At 34.9% G+C, this 26,234-nt stretch overlaps 3 protein-coding genes across 3 annotated transcripts; all 3 read right to left on the minus strand.

The window, feature by feature from the left end:
• Positions 1-5,255: 5,255 nt before the first annotated feature.
• LOC147385808 (alpha carbonic anhydrase 7-like) lies at positions 5,256-9,605 on the minus strand. The gene is made up of 7 exons (XM_086423875.1): positions 9,448-9,605; positions 8,658-8,875; positions 7,627-7,733; positions 6,774-6,876; positions 6,045-6,212; positions 5,903-5,956; positions 5,256-5,505 (listed from the first exon to the last, which is right to left on the minus strand). The coding sequence occupies exons 1-7, from the start codon at positions 9,521-9,523 to the stop codon at positions 5,401-5,403; spliced, it is 831 nt and encodes a 276-aa protein (XP_086280001.1). The 5' UTR covers positions 9,524-9,605; the 3' UTR covers positions 5,256-5,400.
• Positions 9,606-15,205: 5,600 nt separating this feature from the next.
• On the minus strand, positions 15,206-15,757 carry LOC147385809 (uncharacterized). Its single transcript, XM_086423188.1, has one exon. It carries the CDS (start codon positions 15,755-15,757, stop codon positions 15,206-15,208), a length of 552 nt encoding a protein of 183 aa, XP_086279314.1.
• A 3,935-nt stretch (positions 15,758-19,692) lies between these two features.
• Positions 19,693-24,259, minus strand: LOC147385810 (alpha carbonic anhydrase 7-like). Its single transcript, XM_086423895.1, has 7 exons — positions 24,145-24,259; positions 23,115-23,332; positions 20,838-20,953; positions 20,504-20,606; positions 20,219-20,386; positions 20,066-20,119; positions 19,693-19,773 (listed from the first exon to the last, which is right to left on the minus strand). The coding sequence occupies exons 1-7, from the start codon at positions 24,230-24,232 to the stop codon at positions 19,693-19,695; spliced, it is 828 nt and encodes a 275-aa protein (XP_086280021.1). The 5' UTR covers positions 24,233-24,259.
• Positions 24,260-26,234: the final 1,975 nt, after the last annotated feature.

The raw sequence follows: 26,234 nt of genomic DNA on the forward strand, positions 1-26,234 counted from the left end.
CTAAACTACCTTCTAATACTTGATGGATTGATTCTAGAGTCACAACTCATATTACTAATTCGATTCAGAGATTCCTTTCAAGTAGGAAATCAATGCAAAGTAAAAGATCTATCTTCCTGGAAAACTATCTCAGAGCGCAAGTGCTAGTTGTAGGGACCTATCACTTGATATTAGAGATTAGTCATCAGATAGATCTGGAGAGCACCTTTTATGTTCTTATCTTATTTAAGAATTTAATTTCATTATCTAAATTAGATAGTATAGGATATTCCGCTTCTTTTGAATGTTGACAGTTAAAATTGTTTTTACATTCAGTTTTAGTTGGATTTATGATTTTAATTGATGATTTATATATAATTAATTTAAATTTTAATTATGCCCAACTTTTAGTTTTCTTTCATTTGAATAATTGTTTGAAACATGGTTTGATTAATAAAAATCCTTCTATCTTGTGACATAAACGTCTGAGACACATCTGTAGAGGTAAGATAGAGAGATTAGGACAACGTTTTAGATAATCTGGACTTTACAAATTTTTTGGTATGCGTGGATTGTATTAATAGGAAACAAACCAAACATATTAAGAAATGAGCCACAAGAAATAAATATCTTATTGAGATCATACACATTAACATTTATGGATCTTTTCCCATTACATATTTAAGTGGAAAAAAATATTTCATTACCTTTATAGACGGTCTATTTAGGTTTGGTTATGTCTATCTGATTCATGAAAATTTTCAGTTTGTAACTATCATTTAGATATTTATAACTGAGGTAGAAATGTAGTTAGATAGAAAGGTTAAAATAATTAGGTTAAATAGAGAAGGTGAATATTATGATAAATTTAATAAATTAGATTACAACCCTTACCCTTTTGCTAAACTCTTAGAAAAATTAGGTATTTGTGCACAATATATAATGCTTAGGACGTTTTAGCAAAATGGTGTAGTTGAAAGGTGAAATCATACACTTATGAACATGATTAGGAATATGTTGAGTCATTCAACAGTTCTAAAATTTTATAGGAAGTATTAAAGATCATAATGTACATCTTAAATAAGATTACTAATAAGGCAGTTCCTAAGACTTCATTCGAGTTGTGGACTGGTAGAAAATCTAGTTTAAGATACTTACATGTTTGATGTTGTCCAGTGGAAACAAGAATCTATAACCCACAAAAAAGAAAATTGGATCCCAAGACCATCTCTGGATATTTCATTGGTTATCCAAAAAATTCTAAAAGATACAAGTTTTATTGTCCTAACCACAATATGAAAATTGTTGAAATTGAAAACGCTAGATTCTTGAAAAATGGTAAAATTAATAGAAGTATGAAACCATATAAAATAACTCTTGAAGAAATATGAGTGGATATCTTACCACCTCTTAATCTTCAAAAACTATTACTTCTAAAGATTTTCAACAACTTGAGGAGAATGAATAACAGTTCGAGCAAATTAGTTCATCATTCCATCATTCACCATCGATAGTTCTGAGAAGATTACTTAGAGTAAGAAGACTTGCCATTTCAGATGATTACATGGTGTATTTACAGAAATCTGACTTTGATATTGGGATAAATAAAGATCCAGTTACGTTTTCACAACACAAATCCTATACTATGACAATGAGTTGCTCAAAAGTGTCTAATAACTTTAATTCACATAACATTTAGTTTTCAATAGATTTTGTATGTCTTTGTTTAAAATATTGACCATTAAAAATTGAGTCATGATAATATGACTCGCCAGGTGGTATACTCAATCGATTCCTTAACATGAATAGGTTCAAGAATTGTAGATCTGTGTCTCGGGATACACAATTCCCTTGGGATACAAATTTTTATGAGGAAGTGCAATCATGTATCCCGAGGCACACAGATCTACGGTTCCCTAGCTTGTCATGTTAGATGGTCAATTGAGTATGCCATTTGGTGAGTCATATTATCACGAAGAGCAATTATTTGCTCACAAACCAACACTATTTTGACATGTGGCGCTGATACATAAGCAATAATAAGAGAATTTGTCTCTCCTGCCCATGGTAAAAAATTGAAATTTCCTAATAAGATCATCTTGCCTCATTAAAAAATATGATCCAATACAAAATTGTTGTAGAGGATGAAAATCTATGAATTTTAATTTTTAATTTTTAATTTAAAAAAAAAGTTATTTTTCACCATCGTATTTTAATTTTAAATTTGAGTGCTTGGTAGCTTTTCATTTTCAACAACATTGATCAAGCTCGAAAAATTTTATTTTTATTTTTTATTTTTTTTTATCAAGAAATTTTTCATGAAATCTAGAAGATTGTGGTGTTCGATTGCCAATATGATAATCCATGTGGATTCCACAATACTTTTTAAGATTTGAAATATAAAAATAAATTTTTTTGAATAATATATGTGTGGGCATGAGAGATAAATTTTCTTCTTATCATTTACATCATTAGCACCACATGTCAAAAGGGTATTAATTTGTGAGCAAACAATCACTCTTGTCACTCTTGTCACGACTCTTTAATAAAAAAATAGCAACAACGTATCAAGGGCGGAATTAGAATGACTAAATTGGTCTAGGAGGCAGGTGGTTGATTTAGAATTTGTGTCCAAGGGTATTGGAGCAGACCCGATTATTGAATGGGTCAAAGAATGAATCTGGACCCAAATAATCGGTTGGTGGACGCTTTGTCAATCATTAACACCTTACCACTTTGACTACAAGGACATATGTGAGTGCAAGTCGAAGTCGTGACTCGTGCATCGAAAAGTCGGGTTGAAGTCTCGTTTCCTATCGTTTATAAACAATGCCGTATACCGTTTGACCTGTGGACAGTTGGCTGCTTCTTAAACACCTGCAAGAATGTTCTTTAATTGGAAAAATTATTTAATAGACACTGCGTTAGGAAAGTCTTCCTAAATGCACCTTGACTTTTGAGGCCATTTCTTATTAATAAGCGAGTTAGTAAAATCTTTTATTTTTATTTCTTAATGTGGCCGTCTCACTCCCTTATAAATCATTAAATTCAATAATCGAGATGAATAATTCAAATCATCAATTTTGATAAATGGAGTTATTGATCTTGATGATTTACATTCAAATGATGAGATAAAATGTTATCACAATGATTATAAAAGATTAATCTCGTTAATTTAAATTGTTGATCTAAATTATTCATGTTTAAATGTTGAGTCCACTATTTATAATCTTTAATCTTGATGTTTATAAAGGTCAATCTCATTGGTTGGATCAAAGGTTCATCTCAATGATTTGAAAAATTGAAAGAGAGGTGAGGGAGCATTAAGAAAGAAAAAAATTTACATAGACTATCAAGTTGCCTTGGAAAAGTTAGGGGTATTTGGAAACGAAAAGTTAATTTGAATTTTTTTTTTACTTGGACTTTTCTAACTTCAACCTTGAGGCTTTCCATCAAGGACACGATTGCAGTGAGAGAAAAAAGCAAAGCTTCCCTCGAGATTAGAATTTAAAAAAAAAATTAATACATTTTTTAGAGATACAATTTTCTTTGGAGTCCCGAACCTCTCAATTGTAGCTTTTGCTGCTAATGTTTTCCAATTTTTTAGAAGATGTTATGACATTTAAGTCTTGTCACTGGTAAGCCAATTTTTAATATGGCCATTAATTCTGTGATGACTAATTTTAAACCAAGATGTATGATATCAATTAGGGTTGGCAATGATCAGAAATATAATCGAGATTTGAACCGATCTGAAAATATGAAAAATTGGATTTTTGGATTGAAATCTTAGATTCGAAATAATTTTGGATCAAATTTGGATTTACCCCAATCCGCTCCGAAAAAAATCCGATCCGAATATATTTTAATAAATTTTTTTTATTCTTAATTTTATAAAAATACATATAGATAAAATGTTTTAATCTTTTTTATTTCCTTTTATATTTATAGTTGAAAAGTAGAATTTTTAAATTTTATATGATTTTAACTTTTTAAATTTTTTTGAATGTTGATCATTTGAAAATAAGGCATGTGTTTGGATCAGATTGAAATGATTTCTGATTAAAGATGAAATAGATTGGATTCGATTCAAATATTCAATAATCCGTTAGATTCGGATTAGATCAAAGTGGTACTGATCCGATATCGAACTGATCCGTTGCCAGACCTAGTATCAATTCTAGGGATGCAAATTGGATTGTCACGCCTCAAATTTTTGGGACCTGTGACTTAACTCGCCCATTCCTATGATTTAACTCGCCCAGCAGAATCGGTAAGGTATCACCTCAGCTGAAATTACCAGCTATTTATAACATTGACAGATTCAACATGTACCCCATCAAAAAATCATCTCACTCAATTAAAATAATTTCTGACAGATTACGCCAATTTAGAAAGAGGACACAATGACCCATTGAAGAAAAAATATTTATTTACAAGAAATAGTTGGTTTTCTATTTAAAAAATGGAAAAGAAGACTAGTGGGCATCTCTAATAAATATAGGTCGAAAGGACGACAGTGATTTTACCCCCACAATTTAAAAAGAACATTTTTTTTTTTGGTTCATATTAAAAAAAAAAAAAAGAAATTTAAAAAGAACTTGTCATATCTCTTTTCAAGGTTATTAAATATAAGAGCGGTTCAGCAGCCCCAAAGTTTGCCAAAAAAATGTGTCAAACATTTTTCAAAACATGGGTTAGAAACTTTGGAATGAGTTGATTTTTTGTGAGGATGATCTCTATGATGAGGAGATCATCCTCACCAAAAATCAGCCTATTCCAAAAATTTTAATCACATCAAAAGTAATTTACAAAAATTGGACGGTCCACGATTCTTCAATATGTAAATTAGGGTTACAATTTTTAAAATGAGCTGATTTTTGGAGAAGATGTTCTCTTCACCGTAGAGATCATCCTCACAAAAAATCAGTTCATTCCAAAGCTTCTAACCCATGTTTTGAAAAATGTTTGACACAATGTTTGACAAACTTTAAGGTTGTTGAACCGCTCCCATTAAATATAATTGCAAGACTTGGTTAGACTAGCCAAGTTGATGAATTGACTTCCATTGATTTATGATGTTGACTTGACGAAGTGGTTTCATTGAGTTTTGGACTCAAATCATTTCAAAATCCAATAGACTCGAGTCAACTCGTCCAAAGTGACTTGGAGAGGTTCAAGTCTGGCTTAACCCAAAAAATAAAATAAATAAAATAAAAAAATTGAGAGTTGGGGATCAAATATACGGAATCCTGAATCATTCTACATCGATAAAGTCTACTAAACTTCATCTTATTTTATTGAATAAAGGATACCTTTACAAACAGAGATAATACACAAGTAATACCTTTCGGGGATCCAATGTAAAGAATATCAACATCGGTAGACACTAATAAAGTCCTAAACATTATCTTACTTGATTCAATAATTAATGGGTAGAACATCGTCTATTATACTTGCAATCCGTGGTTGGTAGAGGTAAATTGAACGATTATTGATTGGTTGTAGTGGTCTTGCATTCGATTCCTGCAAGAAATTAAGTTGTCACTAATTGTTAATGTGAAAAATCAATACTTTTTATTTTTAATGAACATGAAACCCTAAATCAAATCATGAAAGCAATAAAATGTTCCAATATTATAGGCAGATATATATTGTAAATTTGTAACTATATATATACTTGGTTATAATACTATTTTCTTATTTTAATGAAGGGTGGGGCCCCTAATTAGTCCCGGAAGTTACATGTTTCAATCAAAAGAAAATATTATCATAAGTTTTTTTGATAAAGATTATCATAAGTTAACATATAAGAGTTGTTTTTTGAGGATATTTAATTATTATCTTGGACCGGGCACCAAAAATTTTCTATTAGAAGACTATATGTGACTGAATGTGTACAATATCGAAGCTAGCAACTCACATTGTTGACAGCGGCCCTTAGTAAATTGAGTTGCTCTCTTGAAACCGTCCCAACCTATTACAAGATCATAAATTTGGATTAAAAGATGGATAATTTGCAGGTAATAGTAGTGTTTTACATAGGTTAATTAAAGAGAGCAGACCTTTTCAACAATGGTCCAAACAACACTTTCATTGCAAGGAGGAGTTGTAAGAGAGCCCATGTATCTATAGTAGTTTCTACTGCCCATCTTTATGTTATTTGGGTCAACCACACCCACCACCTTCTCTTCTTCAGAGGTATTGGCTATGGACTTGATGGGTTCCATCAACTAAGAATAAAACACACATAATTAAAAGGCAGATTTATCAAAACATGTACAACATTTCGATTAATTCCGAAAATGGTACACTGTAGCAATTAATTCCGAAAACGGTAAATTTACCGTTTTTGGAATTAAATTTTTTTACTAAAATTGTAAAAACAGTAAAATGTATTTTTTTTTACCGAATATGCCCTTTTTTATATTTTTTGACTGAAATTACTAAAATAAAATTGATTTCGGTAAAAAAAAAATTATAAATACATATTATTGTTGGATTACCGAAAGAGAGTGAATCTTTTTAGTTGGATTTTCATTTTTTTAAGGTTAAAATTATAAATATATATGTAAAACAAAAAAGGGTATTTTCGGTATAAAAAAAATATTTTACTGTTTTGGTAAAAAATATTAATTCCGAAAACGGTAAATTTACCGTTTTCGGAATTAATTGTTACAGTGTACCGTTTTCGGAATTTATTTAAAAAACTCTACCGTTTTGGTAAATTATTCTAATTAAAATTATGAGAGAGAGAGAGAGAGAGAATGTTTCTTTGTTCTTTGAAGGTTTACCTCTGCTAAAAACTCATCAGGACTTCCAATCTTGTATATGATTGCAACTACTGCTATCTTCTCGTCTGAGGTCTGGTGAACCATGTGCAACTCTAGGTCAAACCTGTAAATTCAAATGTAAAATGCATAGCTCTATTACTTAAAGGTTCGAAATGCATGCGGAACAAGTAGTACAATTTACAAAATATTGTCACAAGAATTTGCAAATAGCAACTAAGAAAATGAGGGGGTTAGAGAGATTTCCCGAAACGTAATCAACTTTTGACGAAATTCCCATTTCAGCAAATGATTCATTTTAATTCCAAAAACAAGAAGAATGGGATTGCAGGTTTTTCAAAGTGGCGATCTCCCTCGTTTAAAGTAATGAGATCGCTGATTTTTTTTTTTCTTTCAAAGTGACAATCTCGCAGGTTCGCAGAGATCTCTGCTTTAAACCAACGAGATGGTCACTGAAAAACTTGCGATCTCACTTTTCATGTTTTTAGAATTAACATGAGCAGTGAGCTGGAATTGGAATTTCGTTATATTCAACTCGTGTTATTGTAATTCAACCTTTTTTTATTTTATTTCTAACTACAGTTTTTTACTATTTTTTATTGGTAATTTTTAGAGTAAGTTTTGGGAATAAAATCCAGGGATGTTTTTGTCCTTTAATATTTAAGGATAAGAGATTTTTTGTCCACAAAAAAGTTAATTCGGTATTTTATAGAATCCCAAATAACCAACCATAGAAACTTAATGAGGGTAGTTTTGAAAAATGAGGATGCCCTCCTTTTAATTTTTTTTTTTTTTGGTTTTTGGTTTTTGTTTTTTGTTTTTTTATATTATTGAGATAGAGAGATGGGAGAAATACCTTTCGTTGTTGATGGCGTGTTCAGATGGTGAGTGCCAGTGGCATTGTTGGAGCACGTATTGACTATCGTTGATTAGAATTGATCCTCCACCACCTACCCACCTCAACTGAACCATGTATCAAGAAGAAATTAATTAATAATGATCATCATATCCTCTAGCCATTGAAATTTCACAATGTTTTGATAATTATCGAGTTTAATATTAGCTTTGAAAATAGCAAAGATTAATTGAAGAAAATTAGAAGGTGACTTGTGCAAAAGGTACATGTATTGTAATTAAGGGGATTTTGAAAATAACATATTTTTGTAAATTTATAAAATTAACCAATGTGATTATGTTAACAACATCGTAATTTTATTGATTTTTGACAAAATTACCCTCATATTATTAAGATTAAATATAAAAGTGCGGGCAATTTTGGTATTCTAATTTTTGGTGTAAACAAACACCTATTCTCCCTTCTGTCATTATAATAAGAGTCATGATTTTTTGACACCTCTTGACGTGATATGAGTTAGAATCATAGATTTTCCTTGGGATACACAAGTGCACATCCTCATAAATATGTGCAATTGCATATCCCAAGAAAAGAATTTATGGTTCTTGCCCGTGTAGTGTCAAGGGTGTATGTCAGAAGGTGGAGTCAGGAAAATCATTATTCTTATAATAATAGAAGTAGTTGGCTTGTGATAGTCTTGACCAAATACGAAGAAATGGCTATGGGATTAGTATAATTGGGTCTTACATTTTACACCTTTTCAAATGCTTCTAGAGAAGGAAAGAAAAACCTTGACTAATTAATCGTAGCTTGTTCAGGCTGACGTCTGGTCTGAAGCAGTAGCTACATATTTGGGATTTTAATAAAAAATAATTAAAATAGACAAATTATATTTTACGATAATTAGATTTCAAACTTAAAATCAGTTTCCTGAACTATTTCAAATTTATAATTAATTTCTTGTGAATTAAGGCTTCAATTATGTAGATAGAGGAAAATTTTATACAAGCATCCATCCATTTTTCTCTTACCAATATATCATGCCTCCTATTCGTAATTGTTGCAATAGTGGGCTTATAATTCCTCTTAAGGTCCCCTAAATGTGGACATAGAGACACCTTCTCATCCAACAAATCAATGGGAGACTGCATTTGTCCAGTCTTACACATCGCCCATTCAGGTTTGAGATCTCCCCAATTTTCGGGTCCCCTGTCACTCCCTTCTTCATAATCAAAATCCTCTTCAACCCCTGCACCAAGAATCAAAATGAACAAGAGCACTTAATTATAATAGATTATGTAAAGTAAGGTGATTCAATGTATGAGATAATAGAGTAAAACGATGGAAATGGAAAATCAACTACACATTGAGAAGAATAGAGATGGATTGGCTTTAATATATATATTTTTTACTTGCATCGTTGTAACATCTCATGTGTAGGTAGCTTTCCATTTTCATCCTTATCCTCCAATCCTTTTTCTCTATCACAACAGTCATTGTGTAAGCTCTTGTTGCAGATATTGGAGAAAGATATCTGCGGAACCTAAAGTTGGGATCGGCAGGAACCCTTTGTCTCTTGTGTAAGCTCTTGTTGCAGATATTGGAGAAAGATATCTATGGTTGGTAGTATCTATAATTACAGATATTGGAGAAAGATATCTCGGAACCTAAAGTTGGGATCGTCAGGAACCCTTTGTCTCTAGTAAGCTCTTGTTATAGATATTGGAGAAAGATATCTATGGTTGGTCGTATCTATAATTACAATCTCAAGTACTAATACATGAAAAACAATAGGTTTTGTATAATTCAACAATGCCTTACCAACTTCTTTAGATAATATTGGGCTTGAAAGCAAAGCAAGAACCAAGAGAAAGACACAAAATAGCAATTGAGCCATAATTTCACTACTCTTGTACTTAAACCAGAGATGTTGTAGATATTGGAGAGCCTTAGTAGCTTATATAGCTTTTCTAAATGACCTTTCTACAGCTATCAGGTATGAATTGAAGAAATCAATCAAAGATTAGTATAAGAGTCCTAATTAATAACGTCCTTGCTGATGAGATTTTGTAGAAAAGAGAAACTACGGATGAAGGACACGTTTCTTCTATGAATCTTGACCATGTGAAAACGTTGAATTTTTTCCTTGTACTCCATTGAAGAATAAAGAAAATTACAACTAAGCTTTCTATGCGTGAGAGAGCAAAATTACTGTGCTTGCCAATTGCAGGGTTTCCCCATATTTGTGAATTACAGCTGTACCAATTAATTAAAGGGATCCAATGAATATTTCATTAGAGTACTGCAATATACGAGCCTATCAGCCGTTCGATTTAAAAACTCTCATCTAGATACTCATTGGCATGTCATCTACTTGTCAGGATCTTGTACGTGATTCCTTTAAAAAAAAAAAAAAAAAAAAAAAAAAAAAAAAAAAAAAGCGAAAATGACTATTAAAACCAAAATTTGGAAAACAAGGACCATTCAGTCTCTAGTGTTGAAATATATGGAGAATTTAAGGCCTAGTTTTAGAAAAGTTATCCTTTGGAGTTTGGAGGATTTTTAAAACTTCCATCTAACTTTGTATTCCGTATCCTCAAAGAGGTATTCCCAACTTTTTTATTTTTTGGAAGATAAGCTGGGGGTGAGGTAGCCCCTCGACCAACTATATTAAATTAACAAAGAACATTACATTCTCAAGAAAGGTTGCCCAGTGGCGTCCCTCTCAATAATTTTACTCAAATCCCTAGACAGAGGGGGGGACCATTGAATTATATCAGAAGACAACATAAATGAAGTGAGGTGATCGGTAGCTCGGTTGGCCTCTCTGTAGGTGTGTTCGTAATTATGCCATTGGAACTTGATTGCTATGGTTTTGATAGTATGCACTATGTCTTTGACCCTCAAAGGGATCTCCCATTTGCCTAATAAGCAATTTATGGCAATGAGAGAGTCGGCAGTAATGATAAGCCTCTGCAGGTTCAAATTGATCGCCATTTGCACCCCTTCTTTAATGGCTTGGAGCTCGTGGTGGAGAACCGATACCCCCTGCCCTCTTCCAGCCATGACTCTGATTACTCTCCCTGTGTGGTCTCTAAGAACAACTCCCAAACCTCCTATGTTGCCTAGGAGAGATCCATCTGTGTTTAGCCTATGAACTTCAATTGGAGGTGGATTCCAATAGCAAGTCGAGAAGGCTGGAAGGGTAAGCCTTACATTTATGCCCCATCCCTCCACAATCTGTTTGTTGATGTCGCTATCTCCCATGGTTATGTTTAGGCCATCTATTCTTTTCCTTGTGTCCTCGAGAATCATGTTACTTAAGCTTTTACTATCCATACTTGTATTGTTAAAAATTCTTCTACACCTCTCCTTCCATATGTGATAGACAAAACCAGCAAATAAGGCTTTCTTGATTTGAGATGAAGTGTTGCTACCTCGGCAGTGGTCCATCATCCATTGGATGTTATCATCCCAAGGACCAATTTGCTTCACTATGAGAACTTTGGCTAAGACAAGGTGCCAAACGTCTTTGCTTAACTAGCAACCAAAGAAGAGATGATTGATGTTTTTCCTGTCAGTATTGCAGAATATACATGTAGAACAATCAACTATGTTTCTGTTTCTCAGCCAATCTTTGATTTTCAACGCATTGTTAAGGGCTAGCCAAAGAAAGTATTTGTGTCTTGGGGCAGCAATTCTACCTATGAGTAGGCTGGTCCATACGGGTTGATAGTCATCAGCGTAGCAGCATTCAAAGGCACTCTTGATAGAGAAAGTATCGTTGGTAGTACCAGTCCACACTACTGAATCAGAACCTTCATTCCTTAAGCTTATTTGCTGTAGTTCGTGTAAATTAAATGCCCTCAAAGATGTAGCTAGTCTTGTTTGCTGATACCGTTGGTAGTGTTGACGCCATTGCCCATTGTCTATCAATGCTGAAACCATAGCTTCACTGTGCATAGTTGAGTCATACCTTAGCTCTTGCGTGAACCATTGGAAGAGAATACCTTGGTGGTGCCAAGGTTCATGCCACAAGGAGGTGTCGTTGCCATTAGCATTAGAGTGTTTAATAATGGAGGAGGCTAGGAATCGAGCTTTAAGAATCTTACGCCATGCCCAAGATGCTTCCCTCGGACACTCCATTGTCCAAAAGTGCTTTGTCCTCACCTTGAATTTTTGTATCCACTTGACCCATAGGTTATCCTTGTTAGCTGCTATCATCCAAACTAATCTTAAAATGGCTGATTGGTTCCATTGCTTCATGTCTTTAAGCCCGAGCCCTCCTTCTTTTGTGGGCTTACACACTCTCTGCCAACTAACACAGTGCATTGCTGAAGTCTTGTTAGTCCCAGTCCAAAGAAATTTAGCACACATCGAGTTTACTTTCTTGGTTATCTTGGTGGGGATGATGAAGGTACTAGATAAGTAGATATTGATGCTGTTGAGCACAGATCTGATCAACTCCACTCTCCCCCCAAACGATAAGAATCTTCCTTTCCAACACTTGATTCTAGCACCCAATTTATCCAATATAGGTTCACAATCTAGACTTCGAAGTCTCGAAGAGATGAGGGGCAGCCCCAGGTACTTGACAGGCAAGCTGCCTTCAGAACATTGAAGGTTAGCCTTGATAGAAGCTTTTAATTGCCCATGCACAGCAACGAAAAAGAGAGTGCTCTTAGTGGAATTCATCTGCAACCCAGAGTAATTCTTAAACTCCTCTAAGGTTTCCCTGATAGCTTTTGCTGATTCATATTACCTTTGGCGAATATCATCAAGTCATTGGCAAACAAAAGGTGGGTGATGGTGGGTTCATTACAGAGGGGGTGCAAATCAATCTTTTTGTTCCTTACCTGATTCTTTAGGAGGATAGACAACACCTCCATCATGAGAACAAATAGATAAGGGGATAAAGGGTCTCCCTGTCTCAAGCCTCTTTTCCCTTCAAAGTAACCTTTCAGGCCACCATTAATACTCACAGAGAATTTAGGAGTAGAAATGCACATAAGAATCCAGTCTACAAAAGTTTCAGGGAACCCATTTTAGAGAGACAGTCTTGCAAGGCTCTCCAGTTTAAGCTGTCAAACGCTTTCCTTAAATCAACTTTCATTGCAAACCTGGACACCCTTTATTTCTATGGTAATTTTTGATGATTTCATGACTTAGAAGGATATTGTCAGCGATTCTCCTACCCTGTATGAAGGCTGATTGGTAGGGGCTAATCATCTTATGGGCTATCTTCCGAATTCTGTTTGCTAAAACTTTGGCAACACACTTGTATGTAACATTGCAGCAAGTAATGGCCTATACTGGTCGAGGCTGATAGGCATTTCGACTTTAGGAATTAAGGTGATAGCTGTTGCATTGACTTCGTTGAGCAGCTTCTTGCTTTTGAAACAACTACTAATTGCCTTAGTGAAGTCTTAACCCACCAAATGCCAGGTTTTTTTAAAGAATCTCGCTGTGAATCCGTCAGGTCCAGGGGCTTTGTTCTCATCCATTTGGAAAAGAGCATGTTTTATTTCCTCCTCAGAAATATCTGATCGATTGTAAAGCTTGCAATAAAGATGCAGAGATAGAGATTTGAACTAAGACTTTGGGCAAGTCGAATTCGTTCCACAGGGACAGTTTGGATTCAAAAATTCAATCGGATAAAAGTCCAAAACAGAATTGGAAAACATATTTTTCTTAAAAACAAAACAGATTTGTTGCACAAATGAAATGGAAATTAACTTGCAATTTGAAATAAAAACAGAAAGTAGAGATTGAAGATATAAGAAAGGAGGTTTAGAGAAATCAAATCAGCTTTTGCAAACTATCCATAATGCAGATCAATTCCAAGAATAACTCAATCCATGTAGCAAGTCATTGCTCATGGATCGGAAGGTGGAGCGGTTTAATTATCAAAGGTAACCAAGAGACATTCATGAAAATTCAGATTTAATTGAGATTGCCTAGCTTATATTCAGATTCTTCACAGAGCATAGCCGTTCTTGAACTTATCTAAGTAATGGCTATCAAAGTTTGAATCAGAAATATAAGTAGATCATCTAATCAAAGTAGAATTTCTAGAATAGTAAACATGTAAGCAAAATAAAGAATTAAAACTACATTAGAGGGATAAACTTGCTTCGGCATCCTTGATCTCTCTAAAGAGGATCTAGCCGATCATCGCAAGGATCATATTGCACAATAATAAAAGTAAGAAGATCATAGATGGAGAAGAATGTAAAATTTTGGTTGCAAACTTAATTCCTTCATTGATGATTCCCCAAAAGATTTACAATTAAGCTAATGGATTACTCTTGATGTTCTCACTCCTCTCAAAAGCTCACCAAAAGGAAAAATTACAGAGAATTAAGAAAGAAAATTACAGAGGAGAAGAGCCCCTTCCTTTGAAATCAACCTCCCAATTTATAATGTTCGTATTCGGGTAATCGGAGTGATTTGACGGATAATTCGATTCGAGTGACCCAATCAGTTACAACCACCGAAGCTTCTGTGAAAATCTCGAGGGCCAATTCCTCGAAATGACCGCGGTGCGGTCATGATTAGCCACGGCGCGGTGACGTGGCGCCCAAAATCCTTGAGATTTTTCCGGATACTTCCTTTTTGCTCGCATGTTGTAACAGTAATTATTATTTCTTTTGTTGATTTCCGAATGAGCCCTTTTCACCTGAAATTAGTAACAAACTATTAATTTGGGATTAAAATAAAATTTATTATTATTTTAAGGGAACTAGTATTTATACGATGGTAATCTCGGTGAAATTACGGTCCCAAAATGAAATTATTGGGACCTTATCAATATCCATGCCTAACATTAGCACATCTTCATAGTTCAGCCTGTTCTTAACCTCAGAAAGATCTATATGAGAGAAGTCTCTTTCAGTTTCATAAGCATTCCCAAGAAGATTTTTGAAGAAGTCTATTGCTGATTTCTCAATGTCCTCTTCATCTGTAACAGTTCTACCACAGTCAAGTTGAAGCCATTGGATACGGTTCCTAGCCCTTCTGCTCTTAACTGACTGGTGAAAGAAGGCAGTATTTGAGTCCCCTAGTTGAAGCCAATTGATTCTAGATTTTTGTCTTAGAATTGCCTCTTCACGTCTAATCAAGTTGGAATATTCTCCAGCAACCATTCTCTCTTTCTCAACTAGGTGTTTGTAAAGGGGAGCTTCTTGCAGTGCAATCTGAGTTTCTTCAAGAGTCTTTTTCAGCCTGGATGTATTCGTAGATAAATTCCCAAACTTAAGCCTACTCCAAGTCTTGAGTCTACCTTTGACCTCTTTCAACTTTTGGGTAAGTCTAAACATTGGAGTACCATAGGTTTTTACATTCCATGCTTGCTGCACCACACCAAAAAAACTAGGATCATCAGCCTAAAAATTGAAGAATTTAAAGGTTTTACCTTTGGGGATGAGAGGATCTTTTAGAGACACCACTATCGGGCAGTGGTCATAAATCTCAGGAGCACGAAAGGCAACTTCAATATCATTGAATTCGTTAATCCACTCAGCATTCCCCATAGCTCTATCAAGTTTTGATACTATTTTGCCTTCAATCTGCTTGTTGTTCAGGTGTATTTGTTGCCAATTGCTTTCAAGTCATTCAAGCAAGCATCAAACGCACAGTTTTGGAAGTCCTCAATCGCTCTCTTGGCCATTCTAAGTCCTCCAATCTTTTCTTTGTTAGAGAGGATAACATTGAAATCCCCACAGACCAGCCAAGGGGCTGTCATTTGCATAGATATCTGCTGCAGGTCGTCCCAAAAGATTCTTCTCTCAGTTGGATTATTCTTAGCATAGACCACAAAAAAGAAAAATGATCTCTCATTTTTCGGATCCACAAAAACATGCATTAGCTGGGAAGTGATCTGGATGACCCTGACTTTAACCACTTTTTCATCCCATATGCACCAAATCCTCCCATTGTCTTCCCTATCATAAGTATCACAACAACTCCAAAAAGGTTTGATTCTTTTCAAAATTTTGTCTCTTTTCTCTTTCCTAACTCTGGTTTCCAAAATGGCCATCAGAGAAACTTTATTAAGGCTCACAAAATCCCTCACCTCCCGCTGCTTTGAGGCATCATTCAGCCCTCTGATATTCCAGGTTTTAAGAATCATTTTGAGGAAGGGATTGTTGCCTTCTCTATGGCTGCTGCACTCTCTAACCTTTCTAGGATATTTCCACTAGCTTCATTGGATTGGTCTTGCACATGGGCTGCTCTTCGTATCTCCTTTTCATCAACTTTCACGTTGGTGAATCCATGACATTCAACACTACTATCGTCAGGGCTGGAATTAGTCTTGGACTCTTGCCTCCCAATAGGCTCCTTTTTATTATTGTTTTTCTTTTTATTTTTCTTGGAGCTTTTGGTTGTAGGTGTCCTATCTTCTTTCCCAACCCTTTTTAGAAGGTACTCTTCTGCTATATCATTAATTAAGTCTTCTGTTACTATGTTTTCATCCTCACTTTTTGAGTCTTTTAGGACAACAAAAGATGACTTGACGATAACACATTCCTCACTGCTTTTGTCTTCCTTATGAGTGTCGTTAAGTAAGGTCTTGTTTCGCAAAGTCTGCCCTTCTTTATCTAGATCCCTATTTGAGGGTTCTCCTTGTTCTTGATGCTTTTGCTTAGGCATCTTTTCAATGACCACATCTTTCCTTTTGCCTATATCCACCCAGCCATCTTCATGAGCTTTATCTAGATCTTGTGAGGTTCTTTGTCTCCAGTCCTTCTTGATTGTTTTATGGGCTAGGTTGCTTTTTGGGCATCCATCATGCTTATGTCCAAAAACCTTGCAGCTTGGGCATCGAGGAGGGATCCAATCCCATTCAACTAGAACTTTAGCTATTCTTCCCATTCCCATTCGAAGATAGAGAGTTTTAGGGATGTCTGTGTCAGCTTTGATTTTGATACAAACTCTCGCAAATGAGACTCTCTTTAACTCTTGCATGGCATTGTCCATGAATAATGACTTGCCTATGCCACTAGCTACACTACTCAAACATTTGGGCATCCAAAATTGCTTAGGGAGGTTGTAAAACTTGAACCAGATGGGCACCACTTCCAACTCATTCTTGTTTACTTCAATAAACTTATCCCAGGGTTTGATGATGAGGAGTTTTCCCGCCACATACCAAGGGCCCTTATCCAACACCGTGTCTCTGTCCTTTAGGTTGTTAAACTTGAAGAAAAACAACTTGTTATCATCTGAAAGAACTTCTACATTGGCTTTGAGTGTTCATTATTTTTCTACTGAAGCTTTGACTAGTTTATAAGGAAGCTTTTGATTTAGAAAATGCCCAACCAAGCATTCTTTCCATAAAGCTTCACCATCTTCCAGATCTTGGGCTTGGAAATTGATGAATATTTTTCCATCTTGTTTTTCTGGCTCAAGGTAGCTCATATTCGCCTCTGCCTTCCCAGCTACATGTTTCCCACTAACCATTGTAGCCCAAGTTTTAGCTCCATCAACGTTCTTGCTGCCAACCTCATGATCTCCCTTGGTCATCTCTCTGTTAGGCATTTTATCAAACATCTTTGCTGATGTATGTGACCCAGTCTCTACATTCTGGCCTGCAGCCATGTGGCTCTTCTTTACAGAGATGGTAACATTACCCCCACTTTGGGCTTCTATGTTAGGTTTTTTCAGATTAATATGCTTTTGCTCATGACTTTGATCTAAACTCTTTCCCACTTCTGGAAATCTTTGGACCTCGCTATAGTTGGCGCCATTAAAACCATTAGTTCGGTCTTGCTCATTGCTTCCGTTCTCCTTGGTTGATAACTCCTCTCTTCCAAATCTACTCGAGTAAGGTTCAGAGGGTTGCATCTCATTGATCCAACTGGGAGGTTTTCATTTAGCTCTACTTTAATCTATTGAACTTGTTCTTCAATCCAAGAGAGGATTTCTTCCCAACTTTGTATTCCATATCCTCAAAGAAAGGGCAACCAATCACATCCGTCCGGCGATTTATGGGTGGAGAATGAGCATGGGACCTTGGATTTTGTAGGGACATTGATGACGCAGAAATCCAAGAAATTGGTAGATTAGTTGGTGAGGCTTCAAGTATCGTGTTTCGTATGGGAAGAGAAGATGAGAGAATATGGACAACAAGCAATGACAGAAGATTTTCGGTACGCTCTTTCTACCAATCCTTGTGCAATAATGGGGACTCACTTTTTTCCTTATGTCTCTATTTGGGGTCCAAGGGTGCCAAGCAAAGTTGCTTTTTTCACGTGGACGGCGGCTCTAAGAAGGATACAAATGACGGATTTGTTGATGCGGCGTGGTTGGTGCGGGGCGAGTTGCTGTGTACTTTGTATGGAAAATGGAGAATCATCGGATCACCTCCTAATCCATTGCAAGTTCTCGCATGGCATTTTGGCCCATTTTTTAAAGTTATATGGGGTCTCAACATGCTTACCGGAATCAATTAAGGATATCTTCATTGGTTGGTCATCAAATGGTTATTCGTTTGGCGGCATAAAGTGGTTGCTTTGGACTATTACACCGTTTGCAATTTGTTGGGGGGTGTGGTTGGAAAGGAATAAGCGCATATTCAAGGGGAAACATAATGAATATCCAAGCACGATCATGTCTATCTTGGGTCTTATATTTTGTTGGTCCAAAGTGTATAAGGAGTTTAGGGGTCTGTTTTTTGAGGATTTTTTGTACAAGTGGGATGGGGTTTGCGGTTCCATTCGTAATTAGCGCTGTTTTGTAATGCCTTTCCAAGTTGGTCATCTCGACCGACTTGGTTTTTTTTCAGAAATACAATACTATTTATCAAAAAAAAAAAAAAAAAAAAAAAAACTTCCATCTAACTTTTGTTAATAAAATATCCAAAATACCCTCTTTTAATTAAAACACTTAAATTAGTATTAAAAAATCTAAAACACCTAAATGAATCTCTAGACATTTTCTCTAATATCCATTGATCTCAAAGCTGCAAAAATAGGAACTCCATTAATGCTGCTGGCTTCATATCAAAATCCATTAGGTATGGATTATTCTAATTTTTAATTGATTGTTCATCGGCATCTCTATGATAGATGCGGTACTCCTCACTACCGCAAGATGTTAAACTGCAACAGCAGCGGGGACTTGTTCTTCCAAACCACTGCTGGCTACTACAAAATCAAAATCAATAGTTATTTTTACAAAGGGTAGTGCTTCCTTTGAGCCCAACAAAAGTCCAAACCTAAAGCTAATTAGTATAATATTCATTTGAATAATGGGTGAATGGTCATGGACTTTTATCAATTTGGGCTACACTGGGTTAGTTAATTCTAACCCATTTGGTGTTATGATGGGTTTGGTTGGGGGCAGATCGGTGATTCTTGTGGTTAATTGCAGTTTTGGGTAGCCAAAGTGACGAGTTTCTGGAATCCTTGTTTAATTGTTTTGTTGAAAAAAAAAAGAAAAAAAAATCACAGGTAATTACCGCTAAATGGTAGGAGGAGTAGAGTACCTAATACTTTCTCCATTCTTCAATTAAATCTTCATACCCAAATCTAATGTTATAGACAAAAGAGAATTACTTTCCTTGATATCAAGTTTTTTAGGAAAAAAAAAAATTCTTTTTGATGACCATATTTACATTCTTAAAACCATTGAATGGTGTCAATTCCAAATTCAAAGTGTAGTATGATTTTTCTTTTAAAAATCACATAGCTACCTCCACCCCCATTAGCACAAATAGCATTAGGCCATTTGCTCGTGCGTCTTTATTCTCAGTTATATCTTTTAAATTAGTTTCCTTAACAAATTAAGAAGAAAAACATAAGCTTTGAAAGAACTCATGGGAAGAGACAATGGCAATAACTCATGAAACCCTAAGAGTAAGCAAAAGAGTATTTGGGTTGTGCCAAATGCTTCAAATAAAGGAATCACAAATCGGTATACATTGATGAAGTCCACTAAACTTCATCTTATTTTATTCAATAAAGGATACTACTTACAATAAAAGGAATATATCCCAAATCCATAAGCATTGATAAAGTCCACTAAACTTCATCTTATTTAATATGACAACTAATAGGTAGAATATTAATTTCCTAGGTGATCCTTTGGTTGATAGAGATAAATTGAACGATTGTTGATCGGTTGTAGTGGTCTTGCATTTGAATCCTGCAAAAAAAAAAAAAAGTCATTAACTGTGAGCTAGCTTGAAACTCAAAATCAAAACATGAAATTAAAGAATAAATTGTTAAATGAAATAATATGTAGGAGTCTTAGTTGCCTCCACATTACATAGACAAAATCATGGCTCCTCCCTGTGGTTTGGTATTACCTAGTCCATTGTCAAGATGTTATGAAATATCGATAAATCGAGATACATATTACAACTCAGTGTGAATCAATCACCACGTATCTATATCAACATTAACATATGTGACTGAAATTAAGCATAGCAACTCACATCATCAACAGCGGCCCTTAGTAATCTGACTTGCTCTTTTGAAACTGTCCCCACCTATTAAATTAAAGTCAAAATAATTTGGATTAGAAAACCTTAAAAGATGGATAATGTGCTGCTGACAGTAGTGTCTTCCATAGGTTAGAGAGAGCAGACCTTTTGAACAATGGTCCAAACAACACTTTCGCTGCAAGGAGGAGTTGTAAGAGAACCCATGTATCTATAGTAGTTTCTACTGCCTATCTCTATGTGATTTGGGTCAACTACACCCACCACCCTTTCTTCTTCATCGGTATCGGTTATGGACTTGATATGTTCCATCAACTAAGAACAAAGCACAAGTAAAATTATTAGAGATTAGAGAGAGAGAGAGAGAGAGAGAGAGAGAGAGAGAGAGAGAGAGAGAGAGAGTGTTTCTTTCTTCTTTGAAGGTGTAATTACCTTTGATAAAAACGCATCAGGTTGTCCGATCTTGTACACGATTGCAACTACCGCTTTCTGGTTGTCTGAGCTTTCATGAAGCAGTTGCAATTCTAGATCAAACCTGTAAATTTCAATGTAAAACGCATAAGGGTGTTCATTTTATAACGATTCTTTTATTTTTCTTTCAGTTTTTAGGGTCAGTTAGGAGAACATAATCCAAGGGTGTTTTTGTTAATTAGTATTATAGGATTTAGGGTAACTACAATCTATTTTCTACTCTCTCTCTTTTTTTTTTTTTTTCTTTTTAATTTATGATTATGCGCGTGTTTGTGTTTGAAAGAAGGGGAAGAACCTGTTGCCATTGATGGTGTGTTCGGAAGGTGAGTGCCAATGGCATTGCTTGAGCACATATTTAGTAGCGTTGATTTGAATTGATCCTGCATCACCGCCAATCTCTTCCCAACTCAACTGCACCATATATCAAAATATAACCAACACATCCTCTAACCATCGAAATTTAACACAAAAAGTGATTATTATCAAGGTGAACTGCTGAATATTTCTCCTGATAAATATTAGCTTTGAAAATCTCGAAGATTAAAAGGAAGTAGTTGGCTTATGAATGGCCTTACAAAAAAATACCGTTTCAACTGTGTGCACCGCAAATAAACTAGTGCATTTGAAAAATAAAATATGATTACGTTGGGGAAAAGCCATATATCGTACATTGCTTCATTGTGAAGCTCTTGCAATCAAGGTTTTAAGGACCAAGGCACCATGTAGAGCATGGACCCAGGTCCGCATAGACTTCTCTATTGGTCCAAATGACAACTCAGCCTCATGCTTGTGGTCAAGATTAGGGCTTGAAAAAAAAAGAAAAAGAAAAAAAGAAAAGTAAGTCAGATCTTGAGTTTAAAAGTGGAAGGTCATTGAACTCCTAGATTTAAAATTTAAATACAACGGTGGAAAAAAAAAATCTCTTTTTTCTATGTTTATTTTGGGAATTTTTAAGATTTTATGCTCTACGTACATGTGAGACCTGATGGTGTATTTAAGCATCACGTAAAAAAATGGTCCATAGAGATAGATGGTCCTTCAGTCAATACAACCCTGCTCATATATATATGGGTCAGGTTCAAGGGACATATGAAAAAACAAATGTAAAAACAATGTAACATTAATAAATTTTCAAAATATGGGTTAGAAATTTGGGAGTGAGCTGATTTTTTGTGAGGATGATCTCTATGATGGGAAGATCATCCAAAATAAAAAATCAGTCAAATCTGAAACTTCTAACCCCATTAAAAGTGATTTAGAATGTGGACCGTCGATTTTTTTTTATCAATTTTTGTCAATAATTTGTAAATCACTTTTGATGGATTTAGAAGTTTTAGATTGAGCTGATTTTTTGTGAGGATGATCTTCTCATCATAGTGACCATCCTCACAAAAAATCAGCTCAATCCAGAACCTCTAACCCATATTTTGAAAAACCATTGTTTTTCCATATGTTTTTACATATGGCCCACAAACCGCACCCTATATATATATATATATATCATCACAGCTGTAAAATGCATAAGATGCAACTATGGATTGTAAATTGAGGGATAATCTGTGTGAGGGTGCGGCCAACAAGAGGGCTTGAAGTCAAGGCCTTCTTGGAGGGAGGCCCTCGCCACTACACCGAACACTTCTTGGTTGAAATAAATCCATTAATAATTGGATAGTTTACAGTCACTATAGAAAAGGTTTCATTAGAGAAAAACACTAAAATATAACAATATTTTGATTCATTATAATAAGGTGTAAAGTGTTACACGAATTCATTCCATTTAGATAGAATTTATCTCTAATAAGGCCTTTCTACAGTTATTTTTATGTAATATACAATCAAGAGAATATATTGAAGAATATAATTCAATTGATTAACTTGACTTAATTAGAGGGACCTTGATATGGTTTGTTGTGACTTGTGGAAAATGATTAATGTGAAAACACATGATCCCGACGATGTAAACAAGAAATCTAATGGTCAGGATTAATGTAAATCCTGTTTATACATATATGATCTATGACAAATGGCAAAAGATTTTCATTTCGATTGCCAAAAGTTCAAGCAATAGAAAGCCAAATTACACTAGTAGAAATCATGGATCCCAGAGTCAGAATCATGTAACGAGACCCATACTTGAATGGAATCATGGATCTCAGAGTCAGAATCATGTAATCTCCCTATGTTTTTTATGTGATTGCATCTTAGTCAGAATCATGTAATCTCCCTATGTTTTTTATGTGATTGCATCTTGTGTTTGGTTTTTCGATTTGTTTCCTTATTTCGATTGCCCTTGTCTTCTTAACACTTGGATTCAATAAAATTTCTTGAGAGTTTTTTTATTTTCTAATGGATTCAAATTCTTTTTATTGGATATTGACGTTGAACTGACCATGTTATCAATAAAACCTAAGAAAGAAAAATTATATTTTACAGCAATCAATTAGATGTCAAAATTAAACTAGTTGACTTATTTCAACTTTATAAAATTACTTTTATGTAAAATACATATGGCTTCTATTTTAGAGATAGAGGGAGATTTTAGGCAAGGATCCTTCCATGTTTATTTTCTTACCTTTATATCATGGCCACTATTACGAATTTTTGCATTTGTTGGCTTGTAACTGCTATGAAGTTCCCCTAAATGTGACCCTACAGACACCTTCTCATCCAACAAATCAATGGGAGACTGCATTTTTCCATTCTTACACATCGACCATCCAGGATGAAGATATCCCCATTTTTCAGGTCCCTCGTCACTCCCTTTATCATAATCAAACTCCTTTTCATCCTCTGCACCAAGAATCACAAGGAATAAGAGCATTTATATAGAGCATGTGAAGTAACTTGATCTGAATTATATGAGATGATATAGCAAAAGTTGGAAGATGAGTGTAAAAAATCTAAACAACAAAGATAATAAAAATCACATAAGTATAAGGATTTACATGATTCGGCAGTGTGCCTACATCCATGAAAGAAAACAAGAATAATCACTATTTTTTCTTAAGTTTTACAACTAGTCATATCGATTTTTATTTATAAAATCGGGAGTTGCTAAAACACACTTATCTTTCCAAAATAGAAAACCCCAAAAAAATTGAAAGTCCATAACAAAATATTACATGATTGTCCTTTTCATACCCTTTTCACCACTACAATTCTGTATAGCAAAACACAATGCAAGACATTTACGCAGCAATAAGGATGAGAATGGAAAGCCACCTATACATGGGTTGTCGACACCCCCCGCAGAGGGTGGCGTTAGAAAATCATTATTCAATCGATCTATCGTAACAAATATCGAATTATTATTAATGAAGTGTCATTTTGGAGACCCAAGGACCTCACATTCCCATTGGTCTACAGTATTGAAGGCATCCCAACATGGGTATTTTTGTAAATTAGAGATACCCTGCAATACATGTGGACCAATAATGTGGGTCTCAAAAATGCACTCTAGTTAATATATCTCATGATGAATGACACGTTGTAGTTAGTAGAGATTAGTAAAAATATGTTTATGGTTAGTAGTATTAGTATCAATCACATCTCAACTAAAACATGAAAAACATTAGATCATATATAGTTCAACAATGCATTACCAACTTCTTTAGAAATTATTGGGCTCGAAAGCAAAGCAAGAACTAAGAGAATAGCACCAAATAGCACTTGGGTTCTTGGATTCGCCATGTTTTCTCGTATACCCTGGTAATTACACGATGTATAATATGTTTGGAGATGTTGGAGAACCTTAATATCTTATATATAGCTTATGTAAATAACCTTTCTAGTACAACTGTCACGTATGAATCAAAGTAATTAATTAAAAATTAGACAAGCCACTCATAGTCCAAATGATTAACGTCCTTGCTGATGAGATTTTGTAGAAGAAACAAACTACGTGTAGATTTTTCCCATGATCGTCCTTTTTAGCTTAGAAGAAACCAATAAAAAAAATTGTAAGAGAAATTTGTCATCTATGACGCATTTCTTCTAGACCCTCATGTTGTGTGAATCTTGACCATCCATTTCTCACGTGCACCAACACCTTTAAATTTCCTTGCCATTATTCAAATTTTACCTGCATTCCTCTTGAACTTCAGGTAATTTAGACTTTCCACCCATGACTATTGACTTTAATCAAGATCACCAAACATAACAAAGTTATTTCCTTTTGTGAGATATGCTTGATATATAATCAAGTTAATTAAATTTGTTGAAAGCTATATGATCAAGAAGCCAAGTCAAATTTGTCTGATGAACCAGGAAGGTAAATAAAAAAGCAATCCCCACATGAATTGATCATATTCACACATTACAGTTGCTTTTGAAAATTGATGTTCTGTCGTCGACTACGTTCTCAGCCTTTTTTCTTGACTGAAATGCATTGGTGTTCAAAATAATGTATGTGTTACGTTACATGGAGAAAACCATCAGTTGTGGAAATTGAAAGGTAAACACCAACTAAATAGACTTTTGATTGGCCTCAATGGTGAGATTCATTCTATGGGTGTCATTGGGTTGTGTTTACAGGGAACTTGTTTGGCACATATTTGATTTAAGCTTCTTTAGACGCAATTCTCTTTGATCACTCATGTAATTTAAATTGAAAGTTCGACACAAATTTTTCGGTGGCTGCACCCGTTCTTTGTTTATTTCGTTCTTACCGTTAATTAGATAGTGGAATCGAGAAAATTCACATTTTCAGTTTCTCAAATTCAAGGAGTTATTATTAATTTTCACAATGAGCTAACTGTCAATTTGAGCTTCATTAGGTAAGTTAATCCTAGCCCATTTGATGTTAGTTGGGCACCATATTACCAACATTATTTCACAGAATTATCACTAATGAGCTAACTGGAAGGTAAACACCAACCAAATAGACTTTCTATTGGCCTCAATGGTGAGATTCATTCTCTTCTGGTAAAAGGACACTTCATTTTATTATGTCACAACTATAAAGACAGGAAAGCACAAAGCGTTTCTTACATCCCTCATAAATTATAAAAATGGTATTAAAACCATTGGTGCATTGCCCCCACACATATGAATTGGGCCCATAAACGGGACTGGTCTCCTATTGTATAATTGGGTTCTAACTAGCCTTACTAGGTAAGTAAGGATTTCACCCTCATTAGGGGTCCTTGGGCTCAACTTGTAGCATCCAAAACCATGATCCGATGCTTCAAGGTTGTAGATGAAAATTTTCTATGCACTTTAGAAGATCAAAATTTTCAAAAAAGAAGTTATTTTTCACCATTAAAATTTTAATTTTAAATTTGAGTTACATGGAAGATCGGTAGCTGTCCATTTTCAAAACCCTGGATCAAACCCAAAGGAAGTGGCTTTTTGGAAAATAAAAATATTGGATGAGTTTTTCCATGACATCTATAGGGCTGTGGTGTTGTATTGCCAATGTGGTATCCATTTGAGCAGAAAGACCCCTAATAAGGTTTAAAACCTTTATCAAATAAAATGGATTGGCCCATGATTAGGCCAACAAAGCCACCCCGATGGGTCAACTTAAGAATCAAATAGCTTGCTCATGGGCCCTATTCCAAATGAGATGGGTGGAGCCCACCAAAAGACATTAGAACCACCGAAATTAGAATAAGATCATTTTGATAATTTACCAATTAACAAAAATTCATAAAATTAAGGGAAACTTACTTAAAGAACCCTCGCGGAAGCC

The sequence above is a fragment of the Akebia trifoliata genome, chromosome 14, assembly GCF_017979445.1.
Source record: "Akebia trifoliata isolate Shusen 1 chromosome 14, ASM1797944v1, whole genome shotgun sequence".
Taxonomy (NCBI): Eukaryota; Viridiplantae; Streptophyta; class Magnoliopsida; order Ranunculales; family Lardizabalaceae; genus Akebia; species Akebia trifoliata.